The sequence below is a fragment of the Cheilinus undulatus genome, linkage group 22, assembly GCF_018320785.1.
Source record: "Cheilinus undulatus linkage group 22, ASM1832078v1, whole genome shotgun sequence".
Classification (NCBI taxonomy): Eukaryota; Metazoa; Chordata; class Actinopteri; order Labriformes; family Labridae; genus Cheilinus; species Cheilinus undulatus.
In genome coordinates this window covers 15415524-15431168 of record NC_054886.1, presented here as the reverse complement: position 1 = coordinate 15431168, position 15645 = coordinate 15415524, and the positions used below count along the sequence as shown (strand labels likewise).

At 40.2% G+C, this 15645-nt stretch overlaps 1 protein-coding gene across 3 annotated transcripts in view; it reads right to left on the bottom strand.

The window, feature by feature from the left end:
* The window catches only part of svep1 (sushi, von Willebrand factor type A, EGF and pentraxin domain containing 1), a 160987-nt gene extending 145880 nt beyond the window's left edge, over positions 1 to 15107 (bottom strand). Inside the window, exons 1-6 of one of the 3 annotated variants that reach the window (XM_041779332.1) lie at positions 15048 to 15107; positions 14102 to 14297; positions 13574 to 13720; positions 12716 to 12883; positions 7001 to 7137; positions 5226 to 6303 (exon numbers count right to left, since the gene is read on the bottom strand). In XM_041779332.1, coding sequence (XP_041635266.1) covers positions 5226 to 5771 — 546 coding nt within the window. In that variant the 5' untranslated portion in view covers positions 5772 to 6303; positions 7001 to 7137; positions 12716 to 12883; ... (1 more) ...; positions 14102 to 14297; positions 15048 to 15107. Of the gene's footprint in view, positions 1 to 5225; positions 6304 to 7000; positions 7138 to 12715; positions 12884 to 13573; positions 13721 to 13878; positions 13984 to 14101; positions 14298 to 14413; positions 14665 to 15047 lie in introns of those variants that run through there. The other 2 variants (XM_041779331.1, XM_041779333.1) reach the window with 2 other exon arrangements.
* Positions 15108 to 15645: the final 538 nt, after the last annotated feature.

Here is a 15645-nt window from a genome sequence, read left to right as displayed (position 1 = left end):
TATCCATGGAATGGATATTTGAAACAGATGGTCTGGCTTGTCAGTTTACCTGTAAGTGGGTTGCAGAGCCCTTTTCAGTGGGTTGCAAATGTGTTCCTGGTATCTTAATTGCACCAAAATTCCATGGAACTTTAAAGGGATACTTCAACATTTTGGCTAATTCGCCCATTGCCATAATTCCCATAGTCTTAGTAATGGGTCCGTTTCCTTTAGTTTTCCATGCAAGCTGTTTCTAGATCTGGGGGGACCGTTAAACCAGCTGCACTGCGAACGCTATTTTAGCAGACGGAATTTTTGCTTTCCCTCATCAAACTCATCAAATACACAATCCAACAACTCCAAAACACTCTCGTGGACAAGTTGTGACCTGCACATTCACCATGCTATGAAATAATCATGGAAAATTACGAGACGGAGATGTTTTAAAGTTAAATGCAAAGGCTGCTGCATTGTGTCGCTCCGCCCAGTGGTTCACTCAAGAAATAGTTCCGAGTATTTGCTTCATGTGTCCTAATGTTACGTAATTCTCACTCCACCATAGTAGAAATGCTCACTTAGTGTGAGTAATAAAAGCTACATCTGCTTATTTTATCATAGCTACAGAGTTAACCATTGCTATTGGCACAGCTCTAACTGGAGATTCAAACTTACTAGTTGTTAAGTGTGCAGGTGGCCAAGTGGTTAGATTGCATCCCCTGTACAGAAGCTGGTCTTCCAGGTTGGGAATGCTGCTTCTTTCCTGCATGTTATTCTCACTGGAGTTGAATTTTTCTGGGCATGCATGTTTCTTAAACACATCACATAAAGGTCTAAAAATTGGTTTACTTTTGGTCTGAGTTCAACTTAGGAGCGAGTCACAGAACAGCAAAGCGACTCATGACCGTGCTACATTACTCACTGTATGGATATACACACTGCAGAGGTGAATAGAGAGACAGCAGACAGACAGAGGAGAGGCAGACGGAGATGAAGAGTGCTGGAGGACAGCCCTGTCTCTACATGCATGGCTGGTGGAAAAATGTCTCTTTTAATGGATCCCAGCTTTCTGCAGCACTTACAACGGCCAAGAGCAGCCAGGGGAATAAAATATGGCATTATTATTATTATACTGCAATTATCAATTATCCTTTCCCTCTCTCCAATTCTCACTGTCTCTATTTCACATGTTCCAAACATACTGTACATGCATGTAAGGTAGCCATTTTCCCTTGTAGCAAAAGATGAAGCAATGGGGCAGAAGCATTACGTTGCTAATAACTGTGGATGCACTCACACACGCTGCAAATTTTCAACTGAACACACACTTCCCTATAGGTCAATGGGTGCATGATGACAAGCAGATATGCGCTTAGATCAATGTTAGTAGAGAGGTAGGATAAAATAACAAAGAAATCAAGTGATAAATCAGATGTAATGTTTTTCTGTTGCTCTTTCTTGCAAATATTTCAACATCTTTCCTTGATCATGTGAAAACTCAGTAAACGTCAGACTGAATCCATCAGGTGTCGGTTGTTTTCAGGAGAACCGGTACTCACTCTGTGTCTGCTAGACTCATCTATCTTTCCAAAAAATCTCAGCTGTGTGTAGGCTGCACCTAGCTCTCCCATTACTCATACCCAGCTTGAGTCCGACTCTCACCATGCAAATGCCGTCCTGGAAACAAAATACAGGAGTGTTTGTTGGCATAGATAAGTGAATTAAATTTAACCTTTATTCTAATCAGACTCTGAATCAATAACAATGCTCATAAGCCAACTTAAGAGGCCATAAAGGAGAGCACCCTGCTTCTTTATATAGCCTTCTTTGGCTGCTTCAGACCCCTCCATCACTTGATAAATCACCCTAAACATTCAGAGTGTTTGTGAATAACGATAAGCCACCAAAGTTCCCCCAGAAAGCCTTTTCTCTGTATTGTTGTAGTCTTTAGCAGCTGGGACACAGCCAGCAGCCTCCTTATCAGCACTTAACTGAGGAGGGCGAGCCGAAAACCTGTCCTCAGGGCCAAGCTTTCAGTGCTAAGCTGGAAGACACAGTCCAAAGGCTATTAGTCGAAAACATAGATGGACTGAAGAGTAAACCTGCCAAGATTCAACTTACCTACTCTTTAGTCCTTAAAAGTATGCTGAAGTGATTTATTTTATGACGTAAAGCAGATTCAAAGAATGCTAGCATTGTAACATCAAAGTAAATATCAAGTTTGGAAAATGTTGCTATAAAAGGGCTATATAAAAGCTCTATAAAAGAGAGGGGACTTTAACAGGTTACAGTTACAGAAGCTGATATTGTGAACTTTTATTTTAGAAAAAAATTCAATATATATAAGAAATTTTTAGTTGTTGTTTTTGTCATTTACATATGCCTCATTTATTGTTGGGAGGGGTGGGAGTGAAGGAGTATGGAGTTGCACAGCACACTGATGTGTTTGTTTACCCAAAGTATATACTAAAGCTGGACTTTTTTAGCACATGCTAGTCTGAGATCTCACCAAGTCAAAATGGCAAAGTTAGAGCACACCTACAAATGTGGTTGAGGTTTGATTTACTTTGTCTGTACACAACTCAGTCCCAAACAAGCATAGACATTCTACACATGCTCCACAGTTCCTGCAATATGCTTTGAACTGGAGGTCAAACAGCATCAATGTGTAGAAAAGCAGAAGCTCTGCTGTTGACTGCATTAGGATTTCACTTTAAGCAGGTAAGAGAGTCAGCAAAGGTGAGATTACTGGATAGCTCTTAAGATTAAGTCACCAGATTATCCTGTGGTGTGTGGCAAGTCAAGAGTGACTTTTTCCTTTCTAACCTAATCAAATGTGCTCCGACTCGAGATCGTAAATAATAATCATGTTAAATATTTACGTTCAGAAATCCTTTGGTATGTTGTGAGAACAGAGGACTGCAGAGCAAGCAATTATCAATCAGGAAGAAAGCTGACCAAAGTAGGAAGCACAACGAAGACACAGCCATCTTAATGATAGTAAATGTGAATCATTAAGTTTAAAATGGACAAGCAGCTTGCAGCTAAACGAGTGTTTAACATGTTCTGTAAAACATACCACAGACGAACTGACAATGGAGGGAGCTGGACTAAAACTGCAACAACATTGGAAAGGTAGCTAAACGCTAACCAGATTAGCTTGTTTACTCTGAAGTCAAATTTGATCACGCAAAATTTTGGAATTTGAGAGTCAAGACCATGCTTAGAGTCTGTTTACAGACCAGATGGTAAAATCAGTGATTATTTGTCGCCATGTGTGGGTCTCACACACTGAAAAAATCTTCAAAAATATTCATGTTTGTGGCAGGGTTTAGGGTTGCTAGAGGGTGCTAAAATAAATTGTAGAAAGCAGGCTAAAACACACTAGACCTACTGCTGGAAAATTCATGAGATGTCTTAGACATGTTCCTCAATGTTACACGAGTTGAAACAACTGATTTTCAGGACCAAAGGGTCCTGAAACCCTTTAACTGCCAGATCTGGTTATTATCATGCTGAAAATATTTAGTCTAACCTTGGTTGTAACTACACAGTTTAGACCTGAGACGTGAAAAAGTTGCAAACGCTTTTAAAGGAATGTAAATTTTAACATTTTTTCGTACTGAACCCTAATTTTGATAGAAATGGTCATGCAAAGGTATTCAGAAAACAGCTCTGTCAAACAAGCAACTAGATGAAGAAACCTTTAACATCTTTGTATTTTACCATCCCGTTGGCATGCAGACCTTCCATCAGCTGTTTTGCTTTTCTTTATCTGACGACAGACAGAGCTGAGAGCAATTTAAACATGGGGTCAAGGCATAAGTACTGTAGCTGTGATGCCACCACTTCCTAATCAGATTTACCAGTCTTGACCATGTTGTATTCAGTGTTGAAGTCAATGAAAGCAAAATAGTACTGTGAGTGTCCACTAGAGGCTAGCAAGAAAAATTCAAAGAAAGAGCAGTTGACACCATGTAAAAATACCCATTTCAAAGCAAAAATAGACACGTATACAGCCTGTTTCCAAAAACAGATTCAGGATTAATACCTTGTTTCATTAGCGCATACTGTGCAGGGATTGCATTTTCTTGCAACTCATTCACATTGATTATATCAGCCTTAGAGTTATTCACACATTTGAATCACAAGTGGTGTGTTGGCTGGCCTGTGGGTGTGCTGTAGCTGCTCAGGGGGCTTCAGGGGGCAGACGAAACTCATGGTTGACATCACTAAGGCTACATGCATGTTCACCTGTTTCCTCTCATAGTGCCAGAAAGAATTCTGACATTCAATCCTAACATCTATTTTGTATCTTTGCCACCCAGTCATGATGTTAGCCATTAATCCCTCTTGCTGTGTGGATACAACAACAATCAGTGGACTGAGAAACCCCAGAAAGTAGCATGGAAACAGGCTGCAGTATTTCCAAAAGCACCTGAATCTTGTCCTACTTAAACTAACACTTTTAAGTGAAGGCAGCTCTGAGGCCTGAGTCGAGGTGTGTGTGTGTTTATACAGGACCGGCTTCTATACCACCAACACAGCTCCAACAGCTGGGCTGTTTGGACTTGACGGATGAACTGTGCCATATGTCCTCACTGTGTATGCCTGCGTGTGTGTTTGAGTGTGCTGCTGGGTGTCAGGCTGCACAAATCAAACAAACCATAAACAATCCAACATGCTGACCTCTTCTAATCCCACAAAACCTCCCAAATCCTCTGCGACAAATTCACACATACAACCTAAATGCTTCTGTTCGAGAGCCTAAACAGTCAAGAATGCAGCAGTTATGCAATTACAGAAAACTGTCAAAATCTCAGACGGATTGCCAACAAAACACAGACCAACTAAATAGTCTCCACTTGACGTGTGCGTCTTGATATTCGTCCCTTTTTCCAAACCTGTTTCCTAGTGTGTGTTTGCATGTCTGCTATTGCTTGGGCATGCATGTGCTCCCTCCTGACGGTATTTTTATCACTGGAAACTCCTTGACAATTAGCCGGCAAGCGGCATCCCCTCACTACCTGCTGCTGTGTAATTTAGAGGAAGCAGAAGCAGCAGCAAGGCCACGCAGGGTCTTATTAACATCAGGCTTACTGAGCTGAAATCACACTGCACACACAGCAGGATGCAGACCAACAGACACTCATCACTTACAGCAAAGATTTCCATGAAGAAAGTCCAGATTTCTAGGAAATTTGGAAAGAAATTAGATAAAAGAGAGTGATGATTGGTGTGTGACTCACTGCAGCTCTTTGGAAGGCTCCTCTCGTGAAGGTGCCCCCTCCTCTGTAGTTGATAGCAGGGATCTCCTGGTTGAACAGGGAACACTTGTGCTGATGAGATTTGGGCGCTGAGATGTGATCCACCCTTGTCACCACGTTGGTTTTGGATGAAAAGGTCACCAGTGCCACTCGTGTGTTCTCTGGCGCAACAGGAAAGTCAGACAGCATCTTGCGCACGAACCTCAGCTCGCTCAGGAAGTTGTTGGCCCCGACACTGGATGACTCGTCCACTAGGAAAACCAGATCCAAGCAGGAGCCTTTTTCACGCAGGTCACGAACGGTCCTCTTAAACGCCTGGCCGAGTCGCTCTACTTTGCTCTCTGCGCTCTCTGACAGGTTACCGGCTGACGAGGAGGAGGTTAAAGGTGACATCTGCCTGGACCGGCGGGGCTGCAGTTTAGGTTGAGATTGCTGTGCAGGCAAGGCTGTGATCCATACATCCAGGATACACAACACCAGAAGGGCAATAGTCCACGATGGTTTTAATGGGAACTTTAAAGAAAACATGGTGACAAAAAGCAAAACACCTGCACTTAAATATGCAAAATAAAAAACGCGATGTGGATCCTCTTTTCAGTGAAGATAACTATATCCTACGCCTGTGCCTGCTTCCAGGACAGCAGACAGAGACAGTTCAGTGCAGAGTTCCTCAAAAGCATTGCTGGATAAAGATAAGGGTTCTCCTCTTTTCATTCAAAATGTGCTTCTGTCTCTCTCCAGTGGAAGAAACTCCAGTCCCGTCTGGAAAAATGTTTAGTCTGCCTGTCTGCCTTTTTGAAATCAGTGTATCTGGCTTTTTTTCTTGCTTTTTTTGCAGTTTATCTGTGTTAATATATAGTTTAAAAGCTTATACGAATCTAAATGTCATTTCTCTTTCTGTTTTCCTGCCTTCTGTCTGTTAGACAATCTTCCAGTGCATCAGGTCCCAAAAAAAGAAAAAAAATCCCAAGCCTCTTCAGTCCTCTTCAGTCCCAGTGTGCTGCCCCTGTGTGACGCTCCTGCCTGCACCGTCGGCCAAGCTCTGAATGCTTGTTCCCCTCTTCTCCCCAAATCATTTAAAAAAACACACACAGAGGAGGAGGAGGAGGAGGAGAAGGGGGAGGAGGAGGAGGAGGAGGAGGAGGAGGGAGGGAGAAAAAGTTGAGAAACAGAGAGAGGCTGAGGGGAAAAAAGGGGGCCGTCCGGTCTCGGACGTGAAGTCATTTTTTTCCCCCTCTTCATCTCTCCTCCTCTTTTTCTCTCACCTCCCCCCCTCCACTCTCTCTTCCCCTATCTCGTTCTGTGTCTCTCACCCACCCCTACTCTCTCTCTTCCCCCCTTCCTCCTCGTATCTGTCTCTCCTGTCAGATGTCAGTGCAGCACCTTGCCTGTCAACTTGTCAGCAAAGAAAATATCAGCAACAGGCGGTGTGATTGACTCCATATGTCCACACATCTACAGACACAGACATTCACCGATCATGTCAGGTAACATAAGAGTGAGATCAAACAAAGTGGGAATGAAAGGTGAGATAAAAGAAGGAGAGGGCATAAAAGAGGAATCACACTTGAGAGGTAAATAAAAAGTTTGGAATGACTAACATATCAATCTCTCTTTAGGAGTAAGGAAGTAGTTAAGCGCATGCTTTGCCAAATCATCACTCTTTTAGGAGCCATCATTTCCTCTCCCCCTTTCTCTCTCTCTCCATGTTTCTTGTTTAAGAAATAAAAAGAGGAGGGAAGATCAACCCTACTCACTCATTGGATTTGTCTGTTTCTTCCTGCACCATGGGGAATAGCACACTCTTTCACAGGCTGGTTTTTCTACGACTCTTGCTGCCTCTCCCTCTTTCTCCTTCTCTCTCTGCTGTCGTGTTTTCCTTCACTGATTTTATCTGTAACCAAAACAAAGGCAGCCGGTGTTACAGAGGCACACTGCGCCTATTAAACCAGAGGCCGCAGACGTACAAGAGGAAGAAGAAAGGAAAGAAATAAGAGAGACTGATACAGGGAGTGGAGTTGAAACTAACTACAGTAATAAAAGCATGAGGACATCCAATGTTTACAAATCTAAGGCTGTCAGAACTTATGATACTTTTCATACAATTCATACTGATATTGTCCATAAATGCACAGAAGGTAAATTCTGCCACCATGGGATTCAAAACAATACAAAAGATGGCGGGTAGAGACACGCCACACAGGTCTACCCACCTCTGCTGCTACTTTGCTTTTGAAATGAAGAGTCTTTTTCCTTTTTTGCACCATGAGCTACTCGCAAAGCAATCTGGGATTAGTTGTAGCATGACCCAAGAAGGTCAATATAATAGCTTTTCTTGCTGAGAATTTGATATTAATCTATTAAACAAAAAACTAAGTGAATAGAATTAGTTTAGGCAGGCCGCACAGTCAAGCACTGCCATAATTGAGATCAGCTGATCTCACGCAAGCCCTCATCAGCTAGCAGCCAGCTGATTTGCTCTAAGCATACCGTTGGCTAATCACACACACACTGCCTTATTTAACCAGTTCTTACCTGGCTATTCTCTGTTGCTCTCTCTGAAAACTGCTCTCACAACCCTCCTCCACCCCAGCGCCCCCTTCATTCTGCTTCCAACTTAAAGGTGCAGTGTGTAGTATTTAGCCTAGTAGCATTTAGTAAAACAAACAAACTTGGTTAAATGAAACATGATGTCTATAGGTAGGTCTATCCTAAGTACTTTTTATCCACCTGAACAAAATGTGTTTTTGTTTTATATTAACTCAGAATAAACAATCAATTCATACATGGGGAGGATCCCCTCCACGGGCGCAGCCATCTTGAATTTCTGCATTTTGCATGTTTCTATGGCGCCACAGAAGCGACCAAATAACAGATACACTTTTTTTTTAAATTCCACTGGTTGCCATAGTTTTCACCCGACAAACATGCAAAAAATTCAAGATAGCAGCGCCCGTGGAGGGGACCCTCCCCATGTATGAATAGATTGCTTATTCTGAGTTAATATAAAACAAAAAAAAACATTTTTTTTCAGGTGAATAAACAGTAATTAGTACAGACCTACCTATAGACATCATGTTTCATTTAACCAAGTTTGTTTGTTTTACTAAATGCTACTAGGCTAAATATTACACACTGCACCTTTAATCAAAGTCATTCTGTTGTCATTGATGCCTGCTCTGCTCTGGGGGGTTTTGTGGCTTTCTCCCTGCCTTATGCTTTCCTTATTGGCATAGGAAAAGCAGGAACATGTGCTGTTCCTGCTTGATGTTTTCCTTTATGAAAGGGCAAGGGGGTCCCAGAACAGCCACACCACCGAACATAAATAACTAATAAGTGCTAATTAATAATTGCTAATAAAAAATATTTATAGCCAGAAATCATATGTGGTCCTGACTGAATGGTGGTTTACTGTTCAGAAGATACACTTTAAATAGTGAATTTTTTGTTGAAAAGCTTATCAACTCAAAATAATTAGCAAGCAGGGGAGATGGGTGGAGCTGAGCAGCTTGGAAATGTCTAGTGGGACCACACTGGTACAGGGCCAGTGTTCGGGGCACTGAGTTGCCTGAGAGACAGAACACACAACCGATATCAGAGAATAAACTTGACCCATAACAAGGAAACAGCACAAAACATAAATGAGATACAGCAACAGAACAGCAACTTCCAGGAGTTCCCACTTCCTTATGTAGCAGCCTTTAATGTAACTTCCAGTCTTTTCAGGGCAACAATAAACAAATACCATCGTTGTAGCCACCATATGTCAAGACAAATCCTGTTATATCTATAAAATTTAAGTTTGGTCTTTTTTGTCATTATTAATGTAGATATTTCAGTAAAAATATCTTTGAACAATACAATCTCAGGCTTTTCAATTATCCATAGCAGGGGTTCACAACTGGTCTAGTGACAGGATCCACAACCACATCATTAACGACAAACTGCAACCCAAATTTCTTAAATTCTAAATAATAACCAAGTGTTTTTTAATGAAAAGAGGAACAGTTTGGACTTGAGATGGAACATAAGATGTTTAAGAAACCAAAAAAAAAGAGGTATTGCCTTCTTGTTGCATATTTTTTCCAGACACAAATCCACAATCCACCAAAAAATAGGTCCCCGGCTGACTTTTGGATCCCAACCCACCAGTTGAGAACCAGTGATCTGTAGTATTTTTAAGTACTGACGTTTACAAATTATTACAGATATTCATCATTTTTTTATCTAGAAGCAGCCATGAGCAAAAGACAGAGAACTATGTTGAAATTGTAAAAATACATACAAATGCATACACGGCAACTCTTGTGCAATTCAGTGTTAATTTTGACAGCTATTTTTAATTCTAGTCTCACTTTTAGTCCTTAGGTTAAATACCTTTTAGTTTCAGTCACATTTGAGTCATTTCTACCCTTAACAGATTTAGTCGACAAAACTTTAAAACATTTTAGTGCAGTTTTAGTCCATAAAAAGTCCCCATGTTTTAGCCTTTACTTTATTCCAAGAATTTATTCTCTTGCTTTTATCTTGAACCAAATCATGGTGGTGTGTTCTACACACTCTGCAAAACCTGGGATCCCTGGTTTCCAGAGCAGAGGCAAAATACTGTAGATATAGATGCATTGTATTTTGACAGAATACCCACAGTAGAGAAATATTATGGATTTTGAATATCTGATGTAAACTTAATTACATTTTAGTCTCGTTTTAGTCATCTTGATGAAAACAAAACTTACTTTTTTTGTGTGTTTTAGTCATCAAAGACCTATTTTTGGCTAGTCTTAGGCCCCGTCAACATGGAGACAAATTCAGGAGTACAGGCAAAAGTTTTTTGTTGTATCGGCGTTTCATCCACACGAAAACTGTGTTTTGGGAGGCAGTAAAGGCTACTTTTTGAAACCGGGTCCTTAAGTGAACAAATCTGTAAATGCTTACCGTTTCATCTCCGTGTGGACAGCCATTATGTCATTATGTCATTATGTCATACATAGCATAGCCCACTTACGCCGCATGCACAAATCAAACCAAAACAACAATGGCAGATTACGGGGATGTGTTCATGCTCCAGAAGCTGCTAAGCGCATTACGGCTTTTACAGCAAAATCTGATACTCCTTTACCACTGCTAAGAAGAGCATACACCAGATGTTCTTAAATCAACCGCAGAGAACAACCAGAAGGGCAAACAGGAGAAAATTTGTGTCAGTTTTCTGCCATCTTCCTCTCTCTTTTGGTGCATTTTCGTGGCCCCGTACAGCATCACTTAAAGGCTTGGCATATATAGTACAGCGTTTTTAGTCGTTTTCAGTAGTTTCGTGTTTACGCGGACATTTCCTGAAATGATCCTGTGTTTAGGGAAAACTATTTCAAAACAAAATGGAAATATATCATTTCATCTCTGTGTGGACAAGACCTTAGTCTAGTCTTTCTCATGAAAAAAGGCTGCCAACAAACATTTTAGGTCATAGTTTCAGTCAAAGAAATTAACACTGGTGCAATTTAGACATAAAGCTTATTGTTGCACTCTTTGGAAATTACAAATAATCCTATATTGGATGCATGGACTTTCTTGTTATTGTCGTGGTTTCAAAGCAGGTTTCAACATCATCGATATCAAAGTTTTAAATATCTGGCATTGTGATAACTCTTTTAAAATGACAGTGAGGGCTCGCACATGGTTGAGTGGTTTAAGATGCTCACCATGTACGCGTGTGGCCCGGGTTTGGATCCGGCCTGTGGCCTTTTGCCGCATGTCTCTTCCCACTTTTATCCCTGTTTCCCAGTCTATCCACTGTCCTCCTCTATCCAATAAAGGCACGAAAAGGCCCAAAAAATACATCTTTTTTTTGATAGTAAGCATTAGTCTGCTGCTGAAATCTGTTTACAACATGATTTTTCACCTGGCATTTTCATTATTTTTGCTCTTTTTTATGGCCTTGTGAGCATGAATAGGGTCTCAGTTTATGAACTGTAGTTGGTGTTCAGCTGCATCCAGAAGGTGTTATTGGAAGGCAGCTCTGTGCAAGCTTGATGACCATGTCTCTGCGGGTCCCCCTGTCTATAAAGTCGCTTTAAAAAAGAAAATTACAACAAAGTTAGAAATTTCAGAGTAAGACTAAAAACTGTACAAAAGAAGGAAACGTCACTTATTGGTTATGTAAAACTATTTTGAAAACTTGGATCCCCGATATTTTGAATTTTTGAAGTTAGAAGTGGCCATATTTGGGGGGCACACATTGCTGTGTTTCCATTCTAGTTGACGGGTCTACATGGTACCAGCTTGTAAATCATAGGTAGCCTACCCTCTATAATCTATTTTACTCTTAATTGGACCATCATCAAGAAAACAAATTACATAGGGTATTGAAAAGCATCAGAAATAGAGACTGAGTCCAAAAAACACACTAAAAATGTAACCAAAAAAAGTTTGTGAAACTTCAGTGTGAAACCAGAAGAGTCTCCCCCTGGTGGTCAGAGGGAAGAGCTACACAAGCTTCACTTTTGAGGCAGCATCCACTTTTCTCTGGCAATCTACTACTATAGGTGCAACAAATGTTGTTTTCATCTGTGACTAATTGGATGTTTGTGGAAATTCAATCAGCTATGCCCAAACACTGTCTTAAATTTTGAACCAAATAAAAACATGAGTTTATGTTTCACAGAACCAAAGATAGCATCTCTGAATGACATTTGCATCACTTGCAAAAAAATATCATTTTTAAGTGCTGGACTTTTTATTTGCCAAAAGTTGGTCAGGAAAGGTGAAGGTCTATCCCATATCTGATAATTCATCACCCTTACAGCTCTTGCAAAAAATACTCCCGGAAAGGAAGAGACTGCACTGCTATAGACTCATGATGACCATGTGGTGAGGCACATATGATAAAAAAGGTTTTCATGTTGATATGGTGGCCCCGGAATGCTAGATCTCAGTGTCCAGCTTCTGACAATTTACCAATCAACAAATTGTTTTGTATATATCTCATGACTTTTTTAAAGGGCAAATAACTGCTTGACACTGCTAACAACAATGTAAATTTGGCTACATTTGTCTACATATCTTTTAAGATATTGCATCCAAAGAGGGAAAAAAGACCAGGAAAAATAAATTAAAGAAAGAAAGTAGTGAAATAAAGAAGTAAAGAAGAAGTGACAGAAACCATAAAAAGCATAAATCTGACTTGTGTGTGTGTGTGTTTCCATCAGTGCAGCCAGTCCTCTACTGTAAGCCACAATGACACAGAGCTCATGCACATGGAGTGTTTATTAGGCCGTATAAGCCAGACTCTGGAAACTTGTGCAGCAAAGAGGTGGGAATAGAAACCAGCGTCATGCAGGCCAGATAGACTGACAGAGACACAAACATAGACATATAGAGAACAAAACACACACGTAAATACACACTCTCACACTGACCCAGATCTTTGCACAGATACAAACAGAGGAGACAAAAACACACTTGCTTGCTCTCACATATGCTGAAAGGGGGATGAGCACAGCTGTGACTTCCTGCTTTTTGGCACTGGGGACCCCTCAGCAGACATTCGTGGGGGTCCCATGGGAGACAGGGGCTGGTTGAGAGTGATGAGGAGGCTTTTGAATCTGCTGTGATGGGGGTCTCAAAGAGCATTTCAGCCAAATCTGTAAGAGATATGGCCAAAAAGCCTTATACAAGGCATCTGTAGAAATCTCAATGCAGGTTTGATTAATTAAGACCTTATATTATCATGTGTGGATAAAAAGATGCCATCTATATGGCAAAATAGGCTAGAGGCTCTTCAGCCTCTTCTTCTGAAGGGTGAAATATGCAGTCAGGCTATGCAAAGCATTTAAAATTCAAATAAAGCTGCAGAAATTGACAGAATGCTAGACAAAATACAACAAGACAGAACAAACAGGCAGACATTATGCCAATTTAGTCAGCCGCAGATCAAATTTAATGCCTGCCTGTCTTAAATTCCAGACAATTTGAAGCCCATTTTTAGACACTGACTTTCAAAAACAAAAAATCAAGACTTTGAAAGGATCTGCGTGTGAGAGCAGGATAAAGGAAGTTTGCAAATGTTCACATGCCATGTTTGAAAATGTCTACACAAACACACTAGACATAGAAACACTGGACAAGACACCATTAAACAGTGAAATCTTAAACACATTGGAAGTGGAACTTATCTGCTGGGTTAAGATGACTACTTCTGCTCTCTCTTCTTTTCCTTTTTCAATAAAACAAAACTTCTATAAAAATAAAACTCCTATAAAAACCTGAAGGATAGCAACAGATATAAAATGTCTTCCCATTTAAGTGTCCTCTCACCTGTCTGTAAATCTTACCTGTCAGCAAGCCAGAGAAACTAGATACAGTAGCTGCAGGTGACAACGCATTCCTCATATCCTCTCGCATTTGTGGCCTTAAGGATGAAGCCCATATCTCAGAGGGAGGACAACCTTCCAGTAAATTATTTCATGGCTCTGTTTGATCTAAATAAGGTCAAAAGATATAAAATGGTTCAGATGCCAATCTTTCTTTATAATGTGGAATTACAGTAAATGTCAACTTCTATTAGAATTACATTAAATTACATCAAATTCGCATCATTTTAAAGCTGATGTGGGGGACAACTGGACTTAGCAGATACCTTGAGCCTAACTTGTTCTGCCTCTGTATCTGGGAGTTTGCTGCTCTTCATGACAGTCTGTTGCTGTGATCAAGCCGACCACTTGTACTTCATCAGGTGTTACAGTAAAATTGAGACCTTTGGCTAGCACATCTTCCTCAGGCGGCATAAGCTCCCTGCTTGACAGAATTTTGACCCACTTGCCTTGCAAAGATTTCCATGAGGATGAGTCATGTTTTCTTACCTGGGAGAGCGGTGGTGATCCTGAAGAGAGAGGAACTTGCAAATCTGATGTTCCTTCACCTTGGAGTGTTGTATGGATTGTACCATCGCAACCAGGATGGATACTTCCCCCATCCCCTCTGGAGGTAGAACTTCAGCTCTCAAGAACCCCAATCAAGTCCAGTTGTCCCCATGATGAAGATTTTTTTAGCCGTGACCTGGGAACAAACAGACATCTTGATAGATTCTGTTATTAGTAAAAAATAATAATAACAATAATAATAATACCCAAATCAAAACTGGTGCGAAAATAAACATGGATAAGTGTCATTACCTGTTTGCATTTTCTGTAAAAATGAAAGCTCATTTAGCACTTTGAGGAAAGGGAACTACGCTGGTGAATTTCCCAAGTGTACTTCAAAAAGGAGGCACAGGTGGACTCTGCTGCAGATGATTTTAAGGAATTTTCATCTCATGTTGTCAAACATTATCATGAGATTGAATCTAGGTAATATTATATTATGAAACTGTTTTAGACCGCTAAATTGCTCGTTCTGGGATTTTTTTTTTTTTTTTGTCTTAAAATGTTGCTTTAAATGCCGCTGGCGAACTGGAAAAAACGGCTTTAGACAGTACTAAGCAACTTTAACGGTAATACAACTGTTTTCTAATCATTTTCAATGCAAATATCAACATTTATGAACATCAAATGTTGCTTAAAACGGCCGAAAGGTTCTCAACTGCCTAACAAACAACAAAACGTTCACTCTGTTCACCGCATCAAGCTAGCTTAACCGTTTTATAGCTCAATTAGCACCGCCAGGGAAAGGAAGATATAGTCTTTAAAGTCTGTTTAATGGTTATAGACTCATAAAGAGTTATAAATGAGAAGCTTATCCCTTTTTTTAATGTCATTTGTGTAATTTAAGTCCTTTAATTCATGTCTGGAGTATAAATTAAGAACTTACCGTTAAATGTTTAAAGTTTGCTTCCATCAACAGGCCACACAGAGTTGTGTTACACTGACCTCTGCAGGCGGCTGCGTGTCATTACAGAAGATCTAACGATGCATCAGGCCGCTAGATGTCGCACTAATACAAGTCTGCATGTAAGCTGACAGTAAACCCATGCATTAAACTCCTGTTTTCAATGCATTTTTTAGTGTCTCGCGCTTGTTTAGAAGGGCCTCAATGAGAAAAACTCATAGCTCTTTATGTTTAAGTATCATTTGTATTGTGTGTAAAAGCTTATTCACATGAAAGTGTTTTGTAATTGCATCCAAAAAAATGTTCAAACTTAATCTGAATTAATATTGAATTCAAAAATTATTACAATTAATTCTTTAAAAAAAAAAAAAAAAAAAAAAGATTAGAAGGGCCTGATGCGTTTGAAAGCTTTTTTCTTTCTTTTTTTTTTCTTACCAAATCTCCTGATGGTCCTTTTTTTTCAGAAAAAATTGCTCTGGACAGGTTTTTTGAGCCAATGTTTCAGCTGAATGTAGGGCAGTTGTTCAGTTCTATTCCATGTAAATTCCTGACAATATTCAAGACACCCCCACACACACAC